Source organism: Ceratotherium simum, chromosome 12 (genome assembly GCF_057802395.1).
Source record: "Ceratotherium simum simum isolate JZ-2026a chromosome 12, ASM5780239v1, whole genome shotgun sequence".
Classification (NCBI taxonomy): domain Eukaryota; kingdom Metazoa; phylum Chordata; class Mammalia; order Perissodactyla; family Rhinocerotidae; genus Ceratotherium; species Ceratotherium simum.
Window position 1 is genome coordinate 28,015,133 of NC_141911.1, and position 23,166 is coordinate 28,038,298.

The window sequence follows — 23,166 nt, forward strand, 5'->3', positions numbered from 1 at the left end:
AGTTTAACGCTTTTCCATGCAACTACTTTTTATTCAGCAAAATCAAAGAGGCTTATTTAAATCTAAATACTGCGTTTTTCTGCTTTTGCGTTTTCTTGGAATTACCACAACCTCAGACAACAGCAGTCCTCAAGATGTGCTCTACACACCTGCGCTACATATTCAGAGTACAGGGTATGTGTAGCTGCTGCCAGGTGGGGAGGGGTATTCTTAGAAGTTCCCAGTTGTGTCACTGTGGACTCTGTGCAGGTTTCAAAACTTCTTAGTTTCCTCTTCTAGAACGCAAGGATTGGTAAATTTCCCTCCCACGTTTTTTGGTATGATTAGATGAAGCTAATAGATGTGAGTCCCTCACTGCCTTTCACAGAAGTCACCCATACAATATGGGAATTTCCCTTCTTTCTAAATCCATTGGTCTTAATTTCCAGGTTATTTCTATTGTAACTAACAATTGTGCTAAAAATATATTTAACAGAATCTATACCATCCAGTCAATCATCAATCCATGAAATTGTAAGCTCCATGGGCTGAATATTGGCTGAGATGCCAAGAGTCGCATGTGGTCCACTTTGATACTAAGACCCTCTTTGCTATCAAGTAAATATTGCTTGTGTCTTTCTTTTCTCATGAATGTCTATCAGGAACTATTTAATGCTCTTCTTAATCTTTTGTAGAGTACCTCCCTCCCTAAACCTTTCATAACTGAATTCTAATGAACACAGCCACTCGTGGGCACTTAGTTCATGTTGTTAACTGCCTGACTTCCTATTTCTAACCATGTTGCCATCTCAAATTAAGCGTGAAGCTTGTGATGAGAGGTGGTTGTTAATTCGGGTCACCAGGTTAAGCAGTGAGGAAGGATTCCTTTTCTATGGTTATACTTGGTTATTTCTCTTGCCACCTGGGCCGACTCTGAGTGGCTGCCAGCTGACCTGCCCATCTGTACCCAGCTCTCTAGACCAATAAATGGGTTGGATGCTCACCTGTGGCAGGTAACAGGAAGCACCATTCCTCTAGAATTGAATTATTATTATTACTATTACTTTTTGAGGAAGATTAGCCCTGAGCTAACATCCATCACTGATCCTCCTCTTTTTGCTGAGGAAGACTGGCCCTGGGCTAACATCCGTGCCCATCTTCCTCCACTTTATATGGGAGGCAGCCACAGCATGGCTTGACAAGCAGTGCGTCGGTGCACGCCCGGGATCTGAAACCCCAGCTGCAGCAGCGGAGTGTGCACTTACCTGCTATGCCAGAGGGCCGGCCCCTAGAATTGAATTATTAAGCAGAGAAGTTGTAGATTAGACGACCATTTTTCTACATATTCTTCTCTCCTTTAAAAGAAAATTCCTTTAGCTTCTCTCTGACTCTTAAAATTCCTTTTGCATTCTCTCATCTTTTAGGGATAAAGGATTCCCTTTCTCTTTGCCCCTCACCTCCCATCTGCAATCCTTCAGCAAGGGCTGGCGACTTTTTCCTCCACAGCTACCCTGAAGTGTCAACTTCTCCTCATCTCTGCTTCTTTCCCTGTAGTGTCAGCCACTGTCATTTCTTAGCTGCAATTGTCTCTCACTTGGACTTCCTGCTTCCATGCTTGTCTCTTCAACCTGTTCTCCATGCAGCAGCCAGAGGGATCTTTCAAAAATAAATTAGATCATGAAAATGTCCTCTTTCAAATCTTTTACTGTCACTCCACTGCTCTTAGAATAAAATCCAAACTTTTACCCTCACCATTTGACCTTACATGAATGATCTGCTCCTATTCACTGGTGTGGTTTCTTTGCACTTTTCCTGCCTCACTTAATTGGAGCCACATTGACTGTCTTCTGGATGGGCTGTTTTGTCTTACTTTAGGGTCTTTGAATTAGCTGTTCCATCCACCTGAATGCCTAGATAGTTCTTCCCCAGGGTCATGGCTGTCTTCCTCATCATTCAGGTCTCAGCATACGTATCCCTCCCTTAGAGAGACTGTTTGGGATCACTCTATCTAAAGTCTTTCCACATTCCTTGCTAGTTGCTATCCTATTACACTGTTCTTTTTTTTTTTTTCTTCTTCACACACTTATTACTCTCTGAAACATTTTATTTATTAATTTACTTTTTTTATTTGAATACCGCCACCAGAATGTAAATTCCTGTAGGCCAGGGGTCTTTCTTGTTTTGTCCACCATTGATTTCTGATTGATGTAGCCTGTATTGGTGCTAGGCATGTTGTAGGAACTCAAAAAAAATCTTAGTTGAAGGAAAGTGAGAATGAATGATTGTCCATGTATTTAGAACATCTAGAATAGTATTTCTATGCGGTGGTGCTGTGAAGATATCTTTAATGGCTATGGCATGGGGCCCTTCTCTCCAGACTCTGGCTTCAGCTAGTCAGGGCACAAAATTTCTATAAATATCTCTCAAAGGCATACTGGGCTTGATCCTAGTATAGTCAGCCACCAAGCCTTTGTTTCCTCAAAGGACAAAATCCCTTTATCAGACTCATAGCAACTCTAGGGACCACAAAATTTGTCTACAGGACAACTAGACGAAGGAGATTTAGTTGTTTTTTGGGGCATGAGGAGGAAAGGATGAAAGGAAGAAAAAATTAAGGGAAAAAAGAGATAAAAAGAGAATTCTTTGACATTAGAACTAGCTCTTCAGTAAAGCTAGTGGTGGAATAATACTGTATTTACAATAGCTCTAGTTTGTCTTCAAATGATAGTAAAAAATCCTAAAAAGAGCTTGGATTTTAGATTTAGAATCTAGAATATACATCTGTATTAACCAAGTGAACAAAAACCTATTTTCCTAGATTAGCTAGGTTTCCATAAATTGACAAATTGGCATGAAATTTACTTTTTTTTGGGAAATAATAAACAAAACTTTGGGCATTCTACATGTATGGAATTCTTTCAGCCCACCAGTGTAACTCCTATTTAGTACACCAATATTGCAACTCCAGAATATATATGATTTTCGAAATGTGTTATTTTTAAAGAGTTAACACAGTTTCCAAATGTGCATTTAATTTACACCAAAAAGCAATTTATCCCGTGGAAGAATATGACTTAGTCCAGCTGAAGGTGAATCACTTGTCTTTTCATAAATGTATTGCAACTATTTTTTGGTTTTCTGTGACTAGTAGTTATAACATTTCTAGTCATATTAGAAGCCATTAGCAGTGGTTTTTACATAATGTATACAATATTTGCAAAAAGAGCTCATTTTCAGTCATGTATCTCTTTTAGTTCAATACTTGAGTTAATAATTACCAGCAAAAATAATATAATGTATTCTTATTTTAAAGATGTTCTGGGAAAGCTATTTTTCTAGATAGCATGACCACAGTTCTGCAATTTTTAGGGAGATTAAAAATGTGCTGATGTATTTTCAATGATGCACCTTAAACTTTCAGCATCATTTCAGCTTATTCTTACTGGGCTCTTCATAAAGGAAAATCCAAGAAGTAAAGTAATGAATGTACACTGTGCATAAAACTTATCATGGGTAGTGTTACTGATTAAAACATAAATGTATTAAAACAGAGAGAGTAAAATTATACTCTTATAGATATTAAGCCTTGGCCCTACAAACGCAATATTTTAAATTATATATATGCTGTTTTCTGCTGTTGTGAGGTTACAGTTGCTAAGTAAATCTATTAAGTTTGATACTTTCTTGGTAACAACCTTGTGTTGCCAAGTTACTTATTGATTGAGGAGTACAGATTGTACTCCTAGATTTCATTTGGTTCAAATGACTGTGTCTATAAACACTTTGTCCACCTATTGTCCATTTTTGTATGCACTTTTGTTAACAATGTTTTCTTTTATGTTTAATCTCTTGCCTTTTTGCAAATTGGACCCAAAAGCTTCACACAGTGAAAGAAAAGAATGAGTTAGAAAACAACACAAGAGAAATAGGAAGCCTGGTAAATACAGGCACAGGGTAGATCAAAAGACTCTTTTGGAATGAGAAGTAGCGATAATAGTTGGATATTTGCGGAGTGCAAAGTCAAAAAAGCCAGTCCTATCATATTTAGGGTATTAAAGAGAAGCTTTGTAGTGTATTCCACACATATTTTGTGTATTTTATAGGTGCTAGTCAGGGAGAAAATATATTAGAAATGTATTAAGGTCCTAGGAAAATACTGTCAAGACCAGCAGCTGACTTGACTTGGTCATAGTCTCTACCTCTCCTGTGACTCGAGTGCAATGGCCATACCTTCTTTAGGGCTTGCTTTCAGTTTCTCACATTCTACTCCATTTTTGGTAAGTTGCCAGAGTTACTTCCTAAAGAATAAATCTCTTTATATTATTCTGTGTGAAACCTCCATTCCGATGACTTATTTTGTATAGTTTGAAGGACATTCTTGAGTGTGGCTTACAAAGACTTCATGATCTAGTTCCAATGATCTTCTCTAACTCTATCTCTAAGCATTTCCGTCAGTCCTACTCTTAAACCACCCTGAACTTCTCATCATTTCCTAAACCTGCCATGCCCTTTCCTGTCTCTGTAGCCTTGCCCACATGCTACCTGTTCCTGCAGTGCCTTCTCTTCTTTCCCTGGGAAGCAATAGTGGTAGATCTGAACTGAGTTCAACTTGCCTGGTTAGTTTGCTCATCTGTAAATGGAAATAAGAATACTTGTCCTATAAAATGAGAGATATACATAATAATGCATCGTGATTTTGGTGTTTGTATGGTGAGTGGAAAGAACTCAGACTTGGGTGTCAGACAAACATCATGATTTTGGTGTTTGTATGGTGAGTTCAAGTCCTGGCTGAAGCACTTATGAGCTTGTGATCTTGGCAAATTCCTAAATGTCTCTGAGACTTAGTCTTTCCTCTGGAGAGTGAGAATACATTACCATTCAGGGTCCAGGTGAGGATTCAATCAGACAACACTTTCAAGTGTTTATCATTTCACCAGAACTTCAATAATGTAACTGACTCTAACTACAAATTTAGTAATATAACTAATTCATGTTAACACTCAGAATATTGTTACTTTGATCTAGCACATCTTGTGTATCTAAGTACGTAGAATAAAGCACATTATAATATATATTAAAAGTTTGCAACTATTTCCCCAGAATAAATTTAAAAGTAGGTAGGTTCCTGGGGACTAATTAGAGAAGAATGTTTCTGATATGCAGCTTCTAGGTAGGATGAGAACATCATGTCAGACTACTCTTTGTTCCTTCCTTATATTTATGACAAAGTCTATTGTTTTAGACATTTCATTAGAAAGAATTTGTGGACGAAATTTGACAGATGAACACAATGATTTTGGATTTTTTTATGACTTGAATAACACTTTTATATTCTGGTGTTTTCATCTGTAATATTGTGGTTAGTGTTGGTAAGAATAACAGGAAACAAAAGCATAAAGTAAAAGGTAGGGAAAAGAAATTAAAAATAAAAATTACACAAAAGGTAGGTGTGAGTGAAATAAGAGCCACCAGTTTGGGCAACAGAATGGAAGAGTGGGAGGAAACGGTACCAGAAAGAATACAGGATGTTGAGTCATGATATTTGAGTTGGAATCCAAATAGGGTGGGTACATTTTTGTGTGACTTAAAAAAAACTACCAAATGAAGATACTCCTTTGATAAAGTGAATAACACTATCCACCATTTTTTAAGTTTTGAAAATTCTGGTTTTCTTTTCGAAGTTTCTTGAAAGTGAGGGTAAATGTTTATTCATTTGTGTTCACTTACTCTTGGAGAACACAGCTCAATATTTGCTATTAAACGTTCTGCAAATTCTCAAGTTATTACATTCCTAAGGTATTTCACTATAATTATTATTTCAAATTACCGTGGTTTTGTGTTTATAGTTTCTCCTTACCAAATGCTCCATGCTTTTATGATACAGTCCTCCTCAGTTGGTTCCAGGACCCCTGCGTATACCAAAATCCATGGACGCTCAAGTCCCTTCGTCGGCCCTTTGTATCCTCTGATTTAACCAACTGGGGATCCTAAACATAGTATTACACAATCGGCAGTTGGTTGAATCCGCGGATGCGTAATCTGCCTGATACGGAGGGCCGAAAGCATATCTAAATATGCTTCCTCTTGGTTATTCCTTTTTTACCCTTCCACCACTAAAATTAGGCCATTTGACTGTACTTTATTGCCCAGGGAAGGTAGAGCGCAAAAGAACCTTTATAGACTATTCAGATTCTTGCCTGAGTTCCAAAGCTTCAGTCATGGCTTTCAACTGCAAAAGCCAGATGCTTGAGAGAAAGAATATTGTTTTTCTTTTTATTTATTTTTTTGAATTCTGCCATCTTGGCTTTGAATATCAAGACCAAATATGGAAGGACACAGAGCACTGAGTCTTTCCACAACCTGTAGAGAGGGATAAGCATGTGTGAAGTCCTCAAAGCAGCTTGCCTGAACCTTGGTGAGAGCTAAATGAGAAATGGTGAGAATGATGAGAAAGAAGCATTCTCTTCCTTTGCAATCTAAAGCTCCTGAGGGGTATGGAGGAGGTGAAATCACCAAGAGAGTTTGGGAAGTTGCCCAAGCAGAGGTAATTCTTGTCTCAAATCTTAATATGCAGCCGTAGGAAAGGGCACCTCTCTAGCAGAAGCCATATGCCCTACTTGATGTGGAGGTGCCAGAGGCAGGGTCTGAGGCAGCTCCAAATCTCCCTGGGCTCCTGACACGTGAGGCAGGACGTTTGAGGGTTTCCTCCGCTCTCAGGAGAGGATGGCTCTGAGCAGACAGTGTAAAGCGGCGTCGTTGGTTGGGTGAGAAACATACGGATTATCTGGCCCTGGTAGCAGGAGAATATGGGAGTGTTTGCATGCTTCAGTAGATGCTGATGCCAACACCCATCGGAATGAGTTAAACCTCACGTGAAGCTGACAAAGTTACTGTAGATGTTCATCTCTCTACCTGCGCCTCTGCTTTCATGTTTCAGAAACTGCCGATGAACCTGGATGCTATTGGGCAGAAAGGGAAAGGGTGGAGCAGGTAAGAATTCCTAAGTCATTAAGACTGTATTTTAAAGAAAAATTGTCTGATTTTTAAACCAAGCTACTTTGAATTAGCAAATTTAGTGTCCTATCATTTTATGCAGGAGTCATGAGCGCTGAGGTTAGTCACAGAAACATAAAATTTCACTTTTGCACATCTGAGTGTTAAATTAAGCATGGTGGCCGTTAGACTGAGGTGGCTCTAATGCCATGGCGGGCTGCGTAATCCAACAAAAATCTAAGCGGTAAATGCCTCAAGGTTACGAAATCTAAATGCTAAGGTCAATTAATCACAAAGAGCCAACTAGGCCTTAAGCTACAGCCAATCAAATAATTTCCTTTTTTTGCTTCTGCACTTTCTCTATATGTCTCCCCCCACTCCACCCCCAACCACTTCTGGTTTGGCAGTGCCCAATTCAAATCCATTTTTGCTCAAACTCTTAAAACTTTTAATATGCCTTAGTTTATCTTTTAACATGAAATTTGTGGCCTAAAAATATGAATATTTCTATATTATATACTATATCTGGTTTTGACATAATTGATGGGACAAAAGTACTAAAATGTGTGTGTGCCTAATAGTTTATAACATTTCCCTCCACTCTCAAATATCGTGAGAGAGAATGCTGTTATTGCCTTCTTAACATTCTTCTCTGAACCCCTCCCTCACCCCTTGTTTTCTGAGGGAAAAAAAGGACAAAACTGAGAGGTGAATTCTCCTGAAAAAATTAGTCAGAATAGAAAACAAACCTTGTGCCCCGGAAGACCATGCAGCAGGGGAGGGTGTTGTGTCAAGTTCATCAGGAGTGAGGGCCAAGTGGTGGGAGACACAAGAGGCAAATAAGGAGGCCATGTTGCCTTGGATCAAAGAGAGAAAAATCTTCTGGATGAAAGAGTCACAGGCTCTTGGGGATTGAAGAGTGACAGAGAAGAGGAGAGGGCATGGAACTTGAATAAGACTTGTGTAGATCACGTCTAATAGACGATTCCATTATATTAAATCTTTTGAGTGGCACGAATAAAGATGAATGTCCTTGTTCTAGATGAGTTCCTTTACCTGTGAACCTGTTCTCGGACTGGATCACATATAATGGCTTTATAAGGGTTACAACAACATCATCACCAACACACCTATGCCTTAGCTTGTTCCTTACCCTGACTCTATATCGTAGACTGCCGAGTGATTTCAGTGAATTCTTCTTTTATCTCTGAAGGCCTGCTTTCTGTCTGTGAACACTATTTATTTTTATTCAATGCTATTTAGCACCATTCTTTCTTTGATTCCTCTATAACACACTGCCTTGTTAAGTTCCAGTCTTCTTGATCAGTACCACATTCATTCATTCCTTCTTCATTTATCTGTTCAGGCATTCATTATAACTATACCATAGGCAAAATGTTGAGGGGATGTAATAATGATAAAATGTTTGACCATGATCTATCTGTACACATTTTAATTTAGTAATTCTAGCCTGTGTCTATTCATATCTATCTGTCCTAGATTGTGAACTCCTAGAAGCAAAAAAAATTAGTCTACTTAATTTCTTTGCACAGCTCCTCCAAGGTAATGGCTCTAATGGACTATGAGAATATTATTGAATTTGCTACATATACTAGCATAGGAACTTTGAAAAAAGATGCCAAGGAGCTGCCAGCAGTACAGAAAGATTTGTATAGTTTTTTCCATTAAAATGAATCTGATGGACAAATGATTTGTCACATTATTTCAACCTAATGCTCAGTTGCCAAGAAAAGTTCTTGAATTTCAACAAATGAAAAAATTCCTTCTTTCCATGGAGCATATATTGTTGTACTGTAAGCTCACAAGATCAGGGGTAAAGACTGCAATCAGAAGGGCAGAAATAAAAATCTAACTTTAACTTAGCCAAACTAGGCTCTTGATCTTAACACAAAGAGAGAGGTTAAATGGAGGTTAAGAGAGCCTAACACAAAGCATGACTGATGACGTCTTCTTGTCTAAGTTTGAAATGTGTGAGAAAGCAGAAACATTTATAAACCATGAGGCATTTTTGCAATTTCCAACAAATCAGCCACAACTAGGAAATTAAAAATGGCTAATCTTCTGGACCATTGAAAATGAGTCAAACATTTCTGGCCTGCTCTGGGAAAAACCTATTAAAATATCAACAGGCTGGGGTGAGTGAGGCTGGATGAGAGGAGAGGATGAAAAGGAAAGACAAGGATCAGAGGTTTTGTGAGTGAACGTTATGGCCACCTGAATCGTGTGCTGTCTCAGAAGCCAGTATCTGATGCACCTGAAAACTTCATCAGTTATTTTCTTTAATTTATCCTCGCAATATGGGGCCTGGATAAAAGCTTCCAAAAAAGCATTATGGGGGCACCTTATCTGATTTCTCTCAGTAGATCCTGGCACATACATTTATAAATTTTGTCCAAAACTTGTCAGTTCATGTCCATTTGCATGCTTTATTCTATAACATTTCAATTTCAAATCTATAAAGTAAGATTTATCTGTTTAAGTGGCTGCAACCAGAGAAAGCTGCAGGGTCATAGCTTCCTTACACTGTGAGGATCAGGTATTGGAATCATCTTACCAAATGCTGCAAAAATTAGCCAAAATGTCCGTGAATGCAGGTAACTGCAAAATGGGTGTGCGTGTAATCTGCATATATATGTTTCATAGGCAACTATCCTCTATGAAAGTCCTAATTCGTGAGGAGGGAATATGAGGGAGAAGTGGTGGGTAGAATAAGAATTCTGGTTGCAAGATTTGGGACCAAGAGAGGAGAGTTTCTCTTTGTGCATAGTTTGTCAGGAGGTATGGTGAGGCTAAGGAATAGAGAGAATGGTCAAGACAAAAAAGGAGACATCAAGTGCCAGGGGAGAAAGAGGAACTGGTTGGTTAGAGTTGGAGATCAATATCTGGGACACTTGCAGGCTAGGAAAGGAGATGCTACTGAGATTTCACTTGGCACTAAGCAGACTCTATGTGGGAGAGATGAAAAGAGAAACTGAGCACATAGCAGAATCAAAGCTTGAAGGAGGTGAGAAAGTGGCCAGGGAGACTTGTTCAATTTTCATGTACCCATTTCATCTCAATATCAGGAACCAAAATGCAAAGACAGTCTCACCCCACAAGATAAATAGAGAATCAGACTGGCATGGTAATGGATAGTTACTACCAGTGTGAGATTTGTTTGCTACCAAATCATGAATTGTTAATACCTTTGAGTAGCTTTACACAACAATGAAGATGCATTCCATTGCTTCTCTAAGTGTCTTTTTTTTTTTTTTTGGTGAGGAAGATCAGCCCTGAGCTAACATCTGCCAATCCTCCTCTTTTTGCTGAGGAAGACTGACCCCGGGCTAACATCCGTGCCCATCTTCCTCTACTTTATATGGGACACTGCCACAGCATGGCTTGACAAGCAGTGCGTCGGTGCGTGCCCAGGATCCGAACCAGCGAATCCCAGGCCGCTGCAGCGGAGCACGCACACTTAACAGCTTGTGCCACCGGGCCGGCCCCTCTAAGTGTCTTTTCAATCCCCACAAAATTGGAAAACATGTTACTCCACCTCAGGAAATTGTGTGTGTGCTGAGGTGGGGAGAAAGAGGAAAGAGCAGATTTAGGGTGACTCTATTCCACACGACAGAGTCTCAACCTCCTCTCTCTGGCACCAGCCTCAGCACAGGCAGAAAGAGAGGAGACATGGTATTCTTTTTTGGGGGGGAGGAAGAGGTTATGGGAGAGGTTAAGCACCTTGGTATTTGGTGCCCTAGGTAATTGGGGGTCAGTAGAGAAAAGAAAGCATCTGTCTAGAAACTAGAAGTGTCAGGGAAATTCTGATGGTCCACAAATTATTCCTGAGGAGTAGGCAAACTTTATTCCAATGGAGCATCGCTGGATACCTGTATAGCAATGCTCAGTCTCATTTTTCAACCTGCAGCACCTAAAGACTCCCTTGCCTTAGAGAGATGGCCCTGAGGGCCAGATTCATTATCTGCATGTGATGGAAAGGCTGTATCTTTAGAGACAATTTAGTTGTCTGGCGAATAGCAGAGGAGCCTGGACTGGAGAGGGAATATAGATAGTGAAAACGTCCACTGGATCTTAATCTACTCTGAGAATTTTAAAAGCCCCTTTCATTAACGTTGCTCTGGACCTGACTGCAAGCATGGACTTGGGGAGGTGTAGTCAGAACCCGTCTCTCCCCTGCCCATTCTCTCCTTGGTTGTGAGAAGGATTCAAAATGTTTATCTACCAGGAAGGTATGTGAAAATAATTATCCTAGCTTAGTGTATTGGCACAGTCTTAATCTTTGAGGCTAGGATTTTGGTGGATAATAATTTTAATAACCTCGGTCTAGGTTCTTTCTAGTTGAAAGTGATGTCTTATCCTTCTGATATTTCCTGCCCTTCTTGTCCTATGTATAAAATTTGGAGGCCCACTTTTAAAAAGGAATAAAGAATAATAGAACTGAAAACAAGAGGGAACACAGCTATCCGGCCTTGGTTTCTTCCTATATAAAAAGTGAGGGCATTGTGCTCTATGAGCTTCAAGTTTCCTTCGAACTCAAAAAAGTCTAATTTTATGAAACCTAAATTAAAAAAGTACTTGAGACATGTAAGAGGAAACTGTCTAACTAGATAGCAATTCACTTGAGACTCAGAGTGCTGGAGGCAGAAAAAAATCTTCAGGTTATTTTTCTTTAAATGAATTAAATAAGAATCAAGAGAAAAGATTATTAGGAGACAATAGCATAACTAGATGTTTTAATCAATGAATTAGGTCAATAACTGTATGGCCTCTTAGTCAAGTGCATACTCATTCCTCTAACAAAAACACAAAAATTATTTAAAATCTCAATTGCCTTTTAAAAAGGGTTAATCTTACTATTAAAGAATATGTCAGATTATCTGTTGTCCCTTTTTCTGGCTAATCACGTGGGTGATATTTTGGTTCAGTTGAGCACCTTGACTAATGTGGACCTGGAGTGGAGTTTGGAGACTGGGACTAAGGAGAGAGGGCTGTGTTTTTCTTCACTATAGGATGAGAACTTGAGTTCCTGGGGGATATGGGAGGGGAAGTTGAGGAAGAATGATGTGGAGAGAGAGGTGGAGTGAGGAGCTGGCACAATGACCAGAGGCAATGTGGCCTCCAGTGGCCAGTGAAAAAGCTCCAAGAGTCCCCCTCCCAAAAAATAATTCTCAGAAAAATTTTTGAGAGCAATGGTCATTTTAGACAGACATATTCATTATTATAGAAGATTTCAGAAATAAGGTGACCCTATTAATTCAAGTAATATTAAAATAATTATAAAATGAATCTATTCAACAAAAAAATCAAATATCCAAATTACTATCAAATACAACTATTTAACAGGAAAATATCAACTTCTAACACAAGTAACAGGAGTAACGCTTTATATTGTCCGTTTTCCCATTCAACCTTTATCTTTGTTGTGATAGAGAATAAAACCTAAATTTGAAATATTCACAACTTGCCCCAGCTTATCTCCAAAGAAGAAGAGCTTTTGGTTTCAGTGGTGGACACTTGTTCTGATCAGGGTGGTGGGTGAAGGTGCAGAATTGAAGACGACGAGAGAGTATTTGATCACTGTGCGTAAGACGGGAAATAGAGCTACTGGGGTTGTGGAGTTAATGAGGGGAGAACAGATCAAGGAGGAGGGGGAGGTGAGCTGATATAGGAATCAAGTCAATATGTATTGGAACTTCCTGTGTGTATAGCTCTGTGCCATGTGATGCAAACAAAAGTCCTTTCTAAGCAAAATCCTGCAGTCAATGCAGGTTGAGTCAAATTTTCTATACATTCAAATTATTTACATGTGTATCTGAATTCATCAGTTGTTGGTGTACGCTGAGAAATGTATGGAAAGCAGATGGTACCAGCTCATAGGAGGAGATCCATGAATACTGAGCATGGATTACTGGAACTTCCCTAGGATGGGGAGGACCTCACCCGCAGCTTGTGGAAACTTTGGATTTACTAGTTTTGTGATCTTGGGCTGGTCAATATTTCTTTATTGCTTTATTTCTAAAATGGAAATATATCTAACTTGCCTAAAGACCAGTGGGCTAGGTAAGGGGATCTGTTAAGGTCCCTTTTAATTCTAAGATATTATGGTTTTAGAAAGTGTTAGCACTGAATCATGTTTTACTAGCATAGGCTTTTCAAGGAGACAGACTTGGATTAAAATCTCTTTTGCAACACTTACTGGGGGTGACGCCAGGCATGCTACTCAATATTTCTCATTTTCTGTTTCCTATTTTGTAAAATGAGACTATCTCTTAGAGCTGTTATAAGGATAAAGTCAGATAATGTTTGTAAACCACTTAGTGCAGTTCATGGTCCATGAATAGCTCTCAATAAATGGTAAATATGAAAACCACCACACCCATAACCACAAACATAGGGCTTGAGATCAAAATGGTATAAATGCTTACAGTTTTTTGGACTGAAAAATAAACCTAACTAGAATACCCAACTCCAGATATTTCTGTCTAACAAATTGATCCTAATGTGTGAAATTATGCTTGCAAAACTATTTAGTATACAAATGTAACAATTAGTTTACTTTTATATAGATGATGATAATGCATTTGCATAGACATTAATTTTCTTTCTATTTGAAACTTAAAAATATGATTCTGAATTCACAGTAAGAACAGTACAAAATTGTTAGTAACTTTCAAAAACATAAGGTGGGATATTAGATACCTCTGTAGTCTGCATATTGGAAAGTTTATTCTCCCATCTTTTGGAGGTGGGAAATATGTCAGTATTCTCCTTTTTTGTGTAAGAATGGTCTGTTTTTCATGTGCTAGTGGTCTGTTCTGGGAAAGCCTCTTTCCTTTTCCTTCTGCATGGTTAGAGAAGAGAATTGTTAGAAGATATGTCAGTGCCAGGACCCAAGGCAAAGACTGAGTGGTCTTGTAATTATTCACTTGGACCCTAAAAGTGAGGACCTTACCAGCTAGGCCAGTGCTTGGTAAAATACTAAAGTGGATCAAGTTTATGTTTGGGCCCCTTCTATTTCCTATTTCCTCACTTGTTCCCTGACTGTCCAAAGTATTGAGTAAAATGATTGTTTTTGCTTAATGATACTGTTTCAGGAATGAGTAAAGCATTTGCTGATAAGGACTTAATACAACTCTTCCTGGGGATTGTTTTTTAACTTTTAATTTTGAAATAATTCTAGACTCACAAGAAGTTGCCCAAATAGTACAGAGAGATCCCATATATCCTTCATCTAGCTTCCTCTAATGGTAAAAGCTTACATAACCATGGTACATTATCAAAACTAAGAGATTAACGTTGGCACAATACAGCTAACCAACAGAGGAAATTTTAAAGAATGAAAAATTATCAAGGCTGAAAGGAAAACTTTTCTGAATCCTAATGTTACCCCTCTCTGTGTGCACTTAAGATTTTGCCCTTGTCACACTGTTTGGTAATCTTAGATTAACTTTCTGTCTTCTCCACTCTATCCCTTCAGAACAGGGATCGTGCCATAGTCACCCTTTAGTCCTATTGCTTATTAAAGTAACTGGCATTCAATAAGTATTTTTGGTTAAAAGGGTGACTAACAGTTGCTTAAGTCTTTAGAGGCTTTACATTTTCAAATCCTTTTTATACATGTTATCTCTACAGAGAATGTTCATCATCTAGGGGACAGGGCATAGACTTTGAGAGCATTCAAATCTTGGTATTTATTAGCTTGAGTCTTGTGACAAGGTACTGAATGTCCTTGGATCTTGCCTTCCTCTTGTGCTTCATTGTTTTCACATAATAGGGTTGTTGTGAAGATTCAAGGAGGTAATTTATGTAATAAATAGGGGCTCTGGGAGGTAGATAGGGTAAAAGATACTACTGCCATTTTACAAACTAAGGGTAAATAATTTTATTGCCATTTTATAAACTAAGGCTCAGAGAGGGTAAGTCATTGTGGAAAACCATAAAGCTAGTACATGGTAGTGCTGCTAAACACCTTAGGTCAGCTGTCTTCCCTGATATCACATTGTCTTTCCCAGGCAACAGGAGAGTGGATTAAAAAACAAACAACAACAACCATGAGATAGCTACAGAAATTTACGACTTTATGTAGTTGTTGAGTTCTTTTGCTATATGTACAGGAAATCCTCTCTTAGGTGGGGCTGGGTGATGAGACAAACTAAAAGGTGAGTCAAGGGTGTGAGTTACTCTTTCAGGGGGTCTCTGTCAAATACCCCTCCACTCCACCCAACCAGTTGACATTAATATAGCCAAGAATCTTGCTTGCCAGACTCAGCATCAGATGTTTATGCCCTCATCCCCTGTGGAAGGCATGGGAGGACGAGACTTGGAGCTCTCAAGTACTCACATTGCATTATCAAAATTTTTTTAAATCAAAAGATAAATTTAAAAAGTTGGAGGGTTTTGACATTATCACCACCATCATTATTATCATTGTTTCATGCTCATGAAAATAATTTTTTATTAACAAAAGAGAACATGTAAACATGGAACTTTTTTACTAATCTGACATGGCTGGTAACACATTAGCCAAAGTTGCTTCTCAACCTGCCCTGAACACCTTTTACATACCCTTGAATTCCCCATTCTAGAATGCCTATTTTGGAAGCATTCCTTTGGCTTATACAATGTATTCATTTCATTGTAATGGAACAGGAGATGGCAAAATATGTTGTTGATTTATGTGACTGTTGGCTACAAATGTCAAAAACTGATAGTTTAAACACTTGGATTATAATTAGAAACATTCACTTTTTGCTGGTAGTTTGCAATTTGACTTTTCCCTCTCTAGTTAAAAAATGGGAATGTCAGTAATCAAGATTAGAGATGGAACTAGAATGTTTCTTCAGGATTCTGAGTCTTTTTTTGGGTTTTGTTGCTGTTTCTCACCTTTGATCACTAAAGTGAGGTGTACTGGAGGTCAGGTGGAGAGAAAGGGAGAAAGGAAAAAAAAATCACTTTGGTGCAGTACGTCCATCAGAATTGGGAGAGTTAGGATTGAAATTTACTCTGAGACATTCCTCAATAGAATATCTTAGTGTAAACAAACTTTTGCAAATTTTTAAGAGACAGAGCTATGTAAACATGCTTGTGAATTTTCAGTTTTTTAAAGTTTAATTATTTCCAGCATCATAAGATAGTAAAGGTACCCAGAAAGTTTTCTTTCTTGATTTGCTTTGACTTTCTCATTATTTATTACCTAAGAAACATAAAAATTTTATTTCTGTTTACATAATATAATTTAAATAGGGTTTAATGCAGAACATCTCTTTCTCTTGATTAAAAAAAGATTTTCTGAAAAATAAACTATGGCACACATAGAGAAAGCAAAAATCATCATTATGGCAAAAGTAAAATATCCACTTGGGCTCCTTGTGTGTTTTTCATTGCTTTGTGTTTTCTCTTTCCTTTCAAGGCACAGTGAGAAACCTTGCTAAATAAAAAAGGAGTTTTATGAATGCATCTCTCTGTGGGGAGGCACACCTATGATATGAAATCACACAGGACTAGGACAACGAAACGTTACAACTCCACAGAAACTGGAACAAATGGAAAGACTTCCCCAGGATATTTCAATGGGCATATTCCTTGAACACAGTCTCTTTAAGGACTGCTCCTCTTGAAATATTATAAAATTATTTATAAAATAATTGTTAATATCAGTTAGGCAAATTGGTTGCTAGGAAGTATAGGTTTATATGGCACGTTAGCCTTGCTTAACTATTGATGCTGACAATATATTCCAGTTTTTAATATAAATACTAGAAACGTATTAAGAAGAATAATTTTCAAGGGAGATTACAGTTTTATCAGAAAAAGCATTTTTATCTTAAAAGCATAAATGTAAGTAATACACATTTGTACTTGCGATTATTTCATAAAATAGTAAGGTATACAGAATTAAATGCTGAACATACTTACAATATTCTCCAAAAATTAAGATGTAGAAGAAGACAGCACCAGATGTCATTTCCTTCTTTCTGAGCAACTGATTAATAAAAGTGAATACAATTTGGTCTTGGTTCCTGAGGCGCATACGGCTCACGGTGATTGTGTGCTATTTCTGTCTGCAATCTTAGCAGCTATAAAGCAGTCCTCCCTCCTTCCTCTCTCATTTCCTCTCCCTCTCTCTTTCCATTCCCTCTTCTTTTCTTTCTTCCTTTCTCTGTCTCAGAATCTCTCCTCCCCACCCTCCTTCTCTAAAAGTCTTATTATCCTTCTTGACGCACGCACATGCACGCCACACATACACCACACACACACACACACGCCCGCACGAACACAGACAAAGCTGAGCAGCGAAGAAAAGTTACAGACAGGCTCTTCTCACTGACTCTAAACATTTTGTTTCCATGTCCTGTGGCAGTCTACAAATGAGGGTGAGGATGATCACTGACAAAAGTCTGAACTGATCGAAGTCACGCTACCGGAAAGAAATTGAACTAGAGATACGTTACAAACAAAAATAGTTTTTCCCCTATGACTTGGGAATAGGAAAAGAACAGAATGACACAGAGCAAAATGCCTTGTGGAATTAACTATAAGGCATCAATAAAAGTGTAACTACAGCAATCTTTTATGATCTGAGTTTAGGCGTTTGAATGATAGGCTATTGTTCAAAGAAAAATACAAAGGAATAAAAAACAAATCTTAAATTTTCTTGAGCTCTTGAGTTTTACCACAGTGAAGACCATGACATGTCATTAGTTGTGGAGTAAAGCCTTCCTGGGTTTGGGTCATAGTCTGTTACTTTCGAGTTGTGTAGTTGCTTACTCTTGGCTTTCCAGAGGAAAAGATCTATCCAGCAAGGTATCCGTGGTGATCAGCACAGTGCATACTGAGTGTCTGGCATAGGTCCTAGTGCATAATAGGTGATTACTACATGGCAGCTATTCACAGGATGATGATTTTTATTATTTTTATCAGTGGGGAAAAAAGCCTGCAAATGCAAAGGACCTGTCTAGGGGATACATTTTCTTTTAACCAGGCTATATCATTCTTATTTTGCAACTTGATAATTTATTGCTATAACAAATAGGTAGCACCTTGACATGAGAAATTTGTTTGTGAGGTTAATGCCTCCTAACCACTCTACATGTAGAATCTATTGAAATTACCTATCTTTATATCATTAACTTCAACACAAGAAGCCTATTTCTAAGTGGTGGCTAAAGTTTATATAAACACTGCTTTTCTTTTTTTTTTTTTTCCTGTGGAAGTAATTAATACTATGAAAGGAGAAATGAGGTATAGTAATCTTCACAAGTCCTTATTCGTTTAACAGTAGATTTATTTACTGAAGACACGGTTCTTTTGGTAGAAATGCTTATGGTTAACTGAATTTGAATGCTCATTTAATGTTCAATAAATGTTTATTATTTATAATTACACTTGAAATGTTTTCAGTGGTTAATGACTTTTTATTTATTTTAGAAATAGTGTTTCCTGGAAGGATGCTGTGGGACATGTCAAGGGCCACATCTGAAGGGGGACCCATAAGAAGCTTCTCAACAGTAAAGCTGAGGAACTGGCTTTGGGAATTGTCCGTTATCAAGTAAGCTGTTGATTTAGACGTTTTCAAAGTAATCCTGATGTTATTTGGTTAGCTTTTAATATTTTGCCTGAGTTGATATCACATACATATACAATTAGTGGGCCGGTAGCCAGGAAGTACTCTTTAACGATATATACATGCAATGTATTTTTAATCTGAAATTATCAGTGCAAAACTTCAAAATAATTTCTCATTTTGCTAAGACTGTATTAGATTTTGCTAAAATGATATTTACCAGAAGGAACAATGTTAGACATTTGTTTTTTCAGGACACCACGTCTTTCTTCTTTTTGGCAAAGACAGTGAATCTGAAATATTAGTTTTATATAAGCATATTGGTGGAAGATCCCAAGAGTGGACATAGAGTACCCCTATAATACATTGCAGCGGGCGCTATTGGTATTTTGGGTCAGAGAATTCTTGTGAAGTGCTGTCCTTTCCACTGTAGGACGTTTAGCAGCATTCCTGGCCTCTACCCACTAGATGTCGATAGCACTCCCTAGTTGCCACAATTAAAAATGTCTCCAGACATTGGCAAATGTTCCCTGGGGAGCAAACTTGCTCCTGATTGAGAAAAACTGCATTGTAGCCAAAGACTTCCGTGAACAATGTTTAAGGATTGATTTTTACCAGATAATTAAAATAAGAATTTTTCTCACCTAAAATTTAAAGTGTGTTTTCTCCTTTTCTTGCTTTGCAGTTTGAAGACATACATCAAAGAGTTTTAAAAACAAGCAGTTGGTGTATTCATAGCCTTCTCTTCCAGCCCACATTGTTTGGTTATAAACTTGCACTACGGGCCCTGTAGAGTCTGTGATGTCACTGCCTCTACTAGGCTGAGCACGTCAGGGGTTTCCACCCTAGATTTGTTGCTGACACAGGCTAATAGAGATTAACACCCTTTCTTATCTTGGGACCTCTTCTTAAAACCTTATTGAGACTCTCTGAATAATAATAAAACCTTCTATTTGAAAATTATTTCTCAGAACAACCTAATGAGTCAAGCCAGACAAGCGTTATATAGATTCTGTTATATGTAGATTCAAGTTTTTAATCTTGTGATTTTCTACACTCCCACCACTGAAATACACTACTCTGTTTTTCAGCATTATATATATATATTTTTTTAAAGATTTTATTTATTTATTTATTTTCCCCCCAAAGCCCCAGTAGATAGTTGTATGTCATAGCTGCACATCCTTCCAGCTGCTGTATGTGGGACGCGGCCTCAGCATGGCCGGAGAAGCGGTGTGTAGGTGCGCGCTGGGGATCCGAACCCGGGCCGCCAGGAGCGGAGCGCGTGCACTTAACCCCTAAGCCACGGGGCCGGCCCTTTAGCATTATATTTTAAAATCAGATAATGACGCATAAGGGCTTTTGTCCATGCTTCTGAACCTATTTACCACCATCACTTTCAACAGCAGAAATAGCCATTTTATTAAATGTTTCTTTGATTGTAGACCTGGGAAAGTTCCAGTGAAAGAGGTTGGTAAAATCTCAAGCAGCGGCTCACAATGTAGAGATACTCAGATAACAGGAAACCAATTCATAAATTAAGAATAACTGCAATCCAAGGGCTAAAATGCATGCTGTCAAAGTGTTCATCCTATGGATCCATTTCTAATTGACAGCTGTCAATCAGGCAACACTCTTGAGATAGTCATCATCTCAGTCACACCAAAAGATAATTTTAGCTATCTCGATTTAGCATTCATTAAACAATTATGAGATAAAATGACTTCTGGGGAATGATATCAAGCAAAATGTGCAATGGGACAGAGCAATTAATAGGTGCAGGTATTTTGAAAGATATTTTATACAAAATCTTAACAATTTCACCCTAGATGGAAGTGATCAGAAGCTATTATGTCATTTTAGCAGAAAATCAACCATTAAGTGGTAAGCTAGCCTCATGTGGACTCATGTGCTGCTTTTGAGGGATATAATAGGGACATAGAATTTAGTGATTCTCTGCAAAATTGATAGTGTGAAGATGAGAACAGGGTTAACAAGGTCGACTCTATCTATCTGTCTGTCTGTCTGTCTATCTATCTATCTATCATCATCATCATCATCTTACACAATAAATACCAGTTGATGGCATTTGTTAAGTGCAAACTCAGTGCAGAGCTTATTATTATTAATCTTGCCTTACTTAGTTCCCTCAAACTATTGTAACTGAAGATATTCAAGTTTCAGGCTTATTCTACCTAGATTGAGCCTACCTCGTTCAAGACTGACATTATAAAAAGAGCAATATAGTCTGTCGATTGAGCTAGTGGATGGGACCTGGAAACTGAACTTGCTGTTTCATGTCTGGCAACCTGCATGCTCTCCAGCAGCCATCTTCCCTCCTTTCCCCACAAACCCATTGTGCAAGACCAGTCATTATAGTTAGGCTTCAACTGCTTGAGATTTCTAGATTGCAGTTCAGCTCCCCTGCTGCGGTAGGAGCCTTGCCTCTAATCGTAGCTCATTTGCCCATGACTTAGCTTGTTCTTCACTCCACAGGGTCAACTCTACATGAGATTTAGTGTTCTTAGCCCTAGCCTAATAATCCCCATGTTCTCCCTTTCAGGCACTACTAGTCTGTTGCTGATGCCTCTGTGTGGCTCAGTTGAGACTACTTGATTTAAGCAAGGGGCATCTCCTACATGCTGGACAGAAGAATAAATTAGAAAAGTAGAGGTGGCTTGTTCTAGTAGTACCAATAGAAGATGGGGAGTTCTAGTGCCAGTTTTGTCACTGAGTAGGCACGTAACCTCCGGTAAGTCACTTAAATGTTCTGGTCCTCAGTTGCCTCACTTGTAAAACAAACAGTTGATCTTTTAGATGCATTATATCTCTGTCATTTTATGCAATACAGCCATGTGCCACATAACGACGTTTTGGTCAATGATGGACTGCATACAGATGGGGGTCCCATAAGATTAGTACCATATAGCCTAGGTGTATAGTAGGCTACACCATATAAGTTTGTGTAAGTACACTCTATGATGTATATACAATAACAAAATTGCCTAATGACACATTTCGCAGAATGTATACTTGTTGTTAAGCGACACATGACTATAACACTCTACTTCAAAGTAATTTATAAATTAGTATGGAGACAGAATGCAGGTATATGAATTACCTAAAACATATTTATCAAATTTCTCAATGAATGTAAATTGATGGCATGAACATAATGTAGTAAAGGAGATACGTGGGGGCATCAAGGAAACTGGTACAGAGAGCTGGGTGGGGTCAACTATGGAAGATTTTTTTTTACATTTTTTTTTTGTGTGTGTGTGAGGGAGATCAGCCCTGTGCTAACATCTGCCAATCCTCCTCTTTTCGCTGAGGAAGACTGGCCCTGGGCTAACATCTGTGCCTATTTTCCTCCATTTTATTTGGGAGGCCGCCATAGGATGGCATGACAAGCGGTGCATCTGTGCGTGGCTGGGATCTGAACCCCGGGCCGCCAGCAGCGGAGCATGCGCATTTAACCTCTACGTCACCGGCCGGCCCCTGGAAGATTTTTTAGATAAGAAAATCTGTATAGTGAGTGTGGAAGACAGAGAAGGTCATGGACTGATAGAGAGTAATAGAAACAACATTTCACTTCAAAAACAAGTGAGTGCAAAGAACGAGCACATGCAAAGAGCAAGTCTGGATGAGTCTATGCCGGAAAATAACAAGAAATGGTGTTGGAGAGCTATGGGGTAATCAGTTGTTGGAGCATTTCAGACATTAGGTTGATTAATTCAGATATCAGAAAGTAGGATATACAAGTTGATATAAATTTCTGAACAATGAATTGATATAATCAAAAGGAGACCAATAAAGAAGACTAGTCTCATGACCATGTGATGCAAAAGATGAGAAAGAGCAGAGACTTGAGTCAGGGAGATGAGACTGCTGTGTAACAGATGTAAGTGAGCTCTTATGGCTTGGTGTGACTGCAAAGGCATGCAGACACAAGCCATTGCCAGAAAGAACGCAATCTTAATCATGGTTGATCATGAACACACTTTGAGGTTAGAACAGGGATGTCTAATAAAAATACGAGGTGAGCCACATATGCAATTTAAAACTTTCTAGTAGCCACATCAAAAAAGTAAAAAGAAACAGGTGAAACTAATTTTAAGAATATATTTTATTTAACTCAATATATCCAAAATATTACCATTTCAACATGTAGTCAATATAAAAATTATTAATGAGGTATTTTATTCCTTTTTCTAATTGTCTTTTAAATCTGGTATGTATTTTACACATGCAGCACATCTCAATTTGGACTAGCCACATTTCAAGCGCTCAATAACCACGTGTGGCTAGTGGCTACCATATTGGACGGTGTAGCTCTAGAAGATGGCACAAGAAGTTTCTTTAAGATTCCATCAGGTTACATTTTATTATATTAAAAATAATTGTAGGATATTACATGTATAAAAATTTATAGTCCTTCAGAAGTTTTTAGTTCTGATGGTCAAATAAAAATAATTGTTTCATAAGTAAGTAGAATTTTAATAAAAACAATGGGGACAACATAAGATTACCAAACTTAATTTTATCAGGTAAAAACATCAATAACGGGGCCGGGCCTGTGGCGTAGTGGTTAAGTGTGTGGGCTCCGCTGC

At 38.2% G+C, this 23,166-nt stretch overlaps 1 protein-coding gene across 1 annotated transcript in view; it reads right to left on the bottom strand.

The window, feature by feature from the left end:
- Positions 1–17,094, bottom strand: part of RXFP1 (relaxin family peptide receptor 1) — a 101,837-nt gene extending 84,743 nt beyond the window's left edge. The window contains exon 1 of the mRNA XM_004420963.3: positions 16,909–17,094. Within this exon, the coding sequence (XP_004421020.1) occupies positions 16,909–17,023 (115 nt within the window). The 5' untranslated portion in view covers positions 17,024–17,094. The remainder of the gene's footprint in view (positions 1–16,908) is intronic.
- Positions 17,095–23,166: the final 6,072 nt, after the last annotated feature.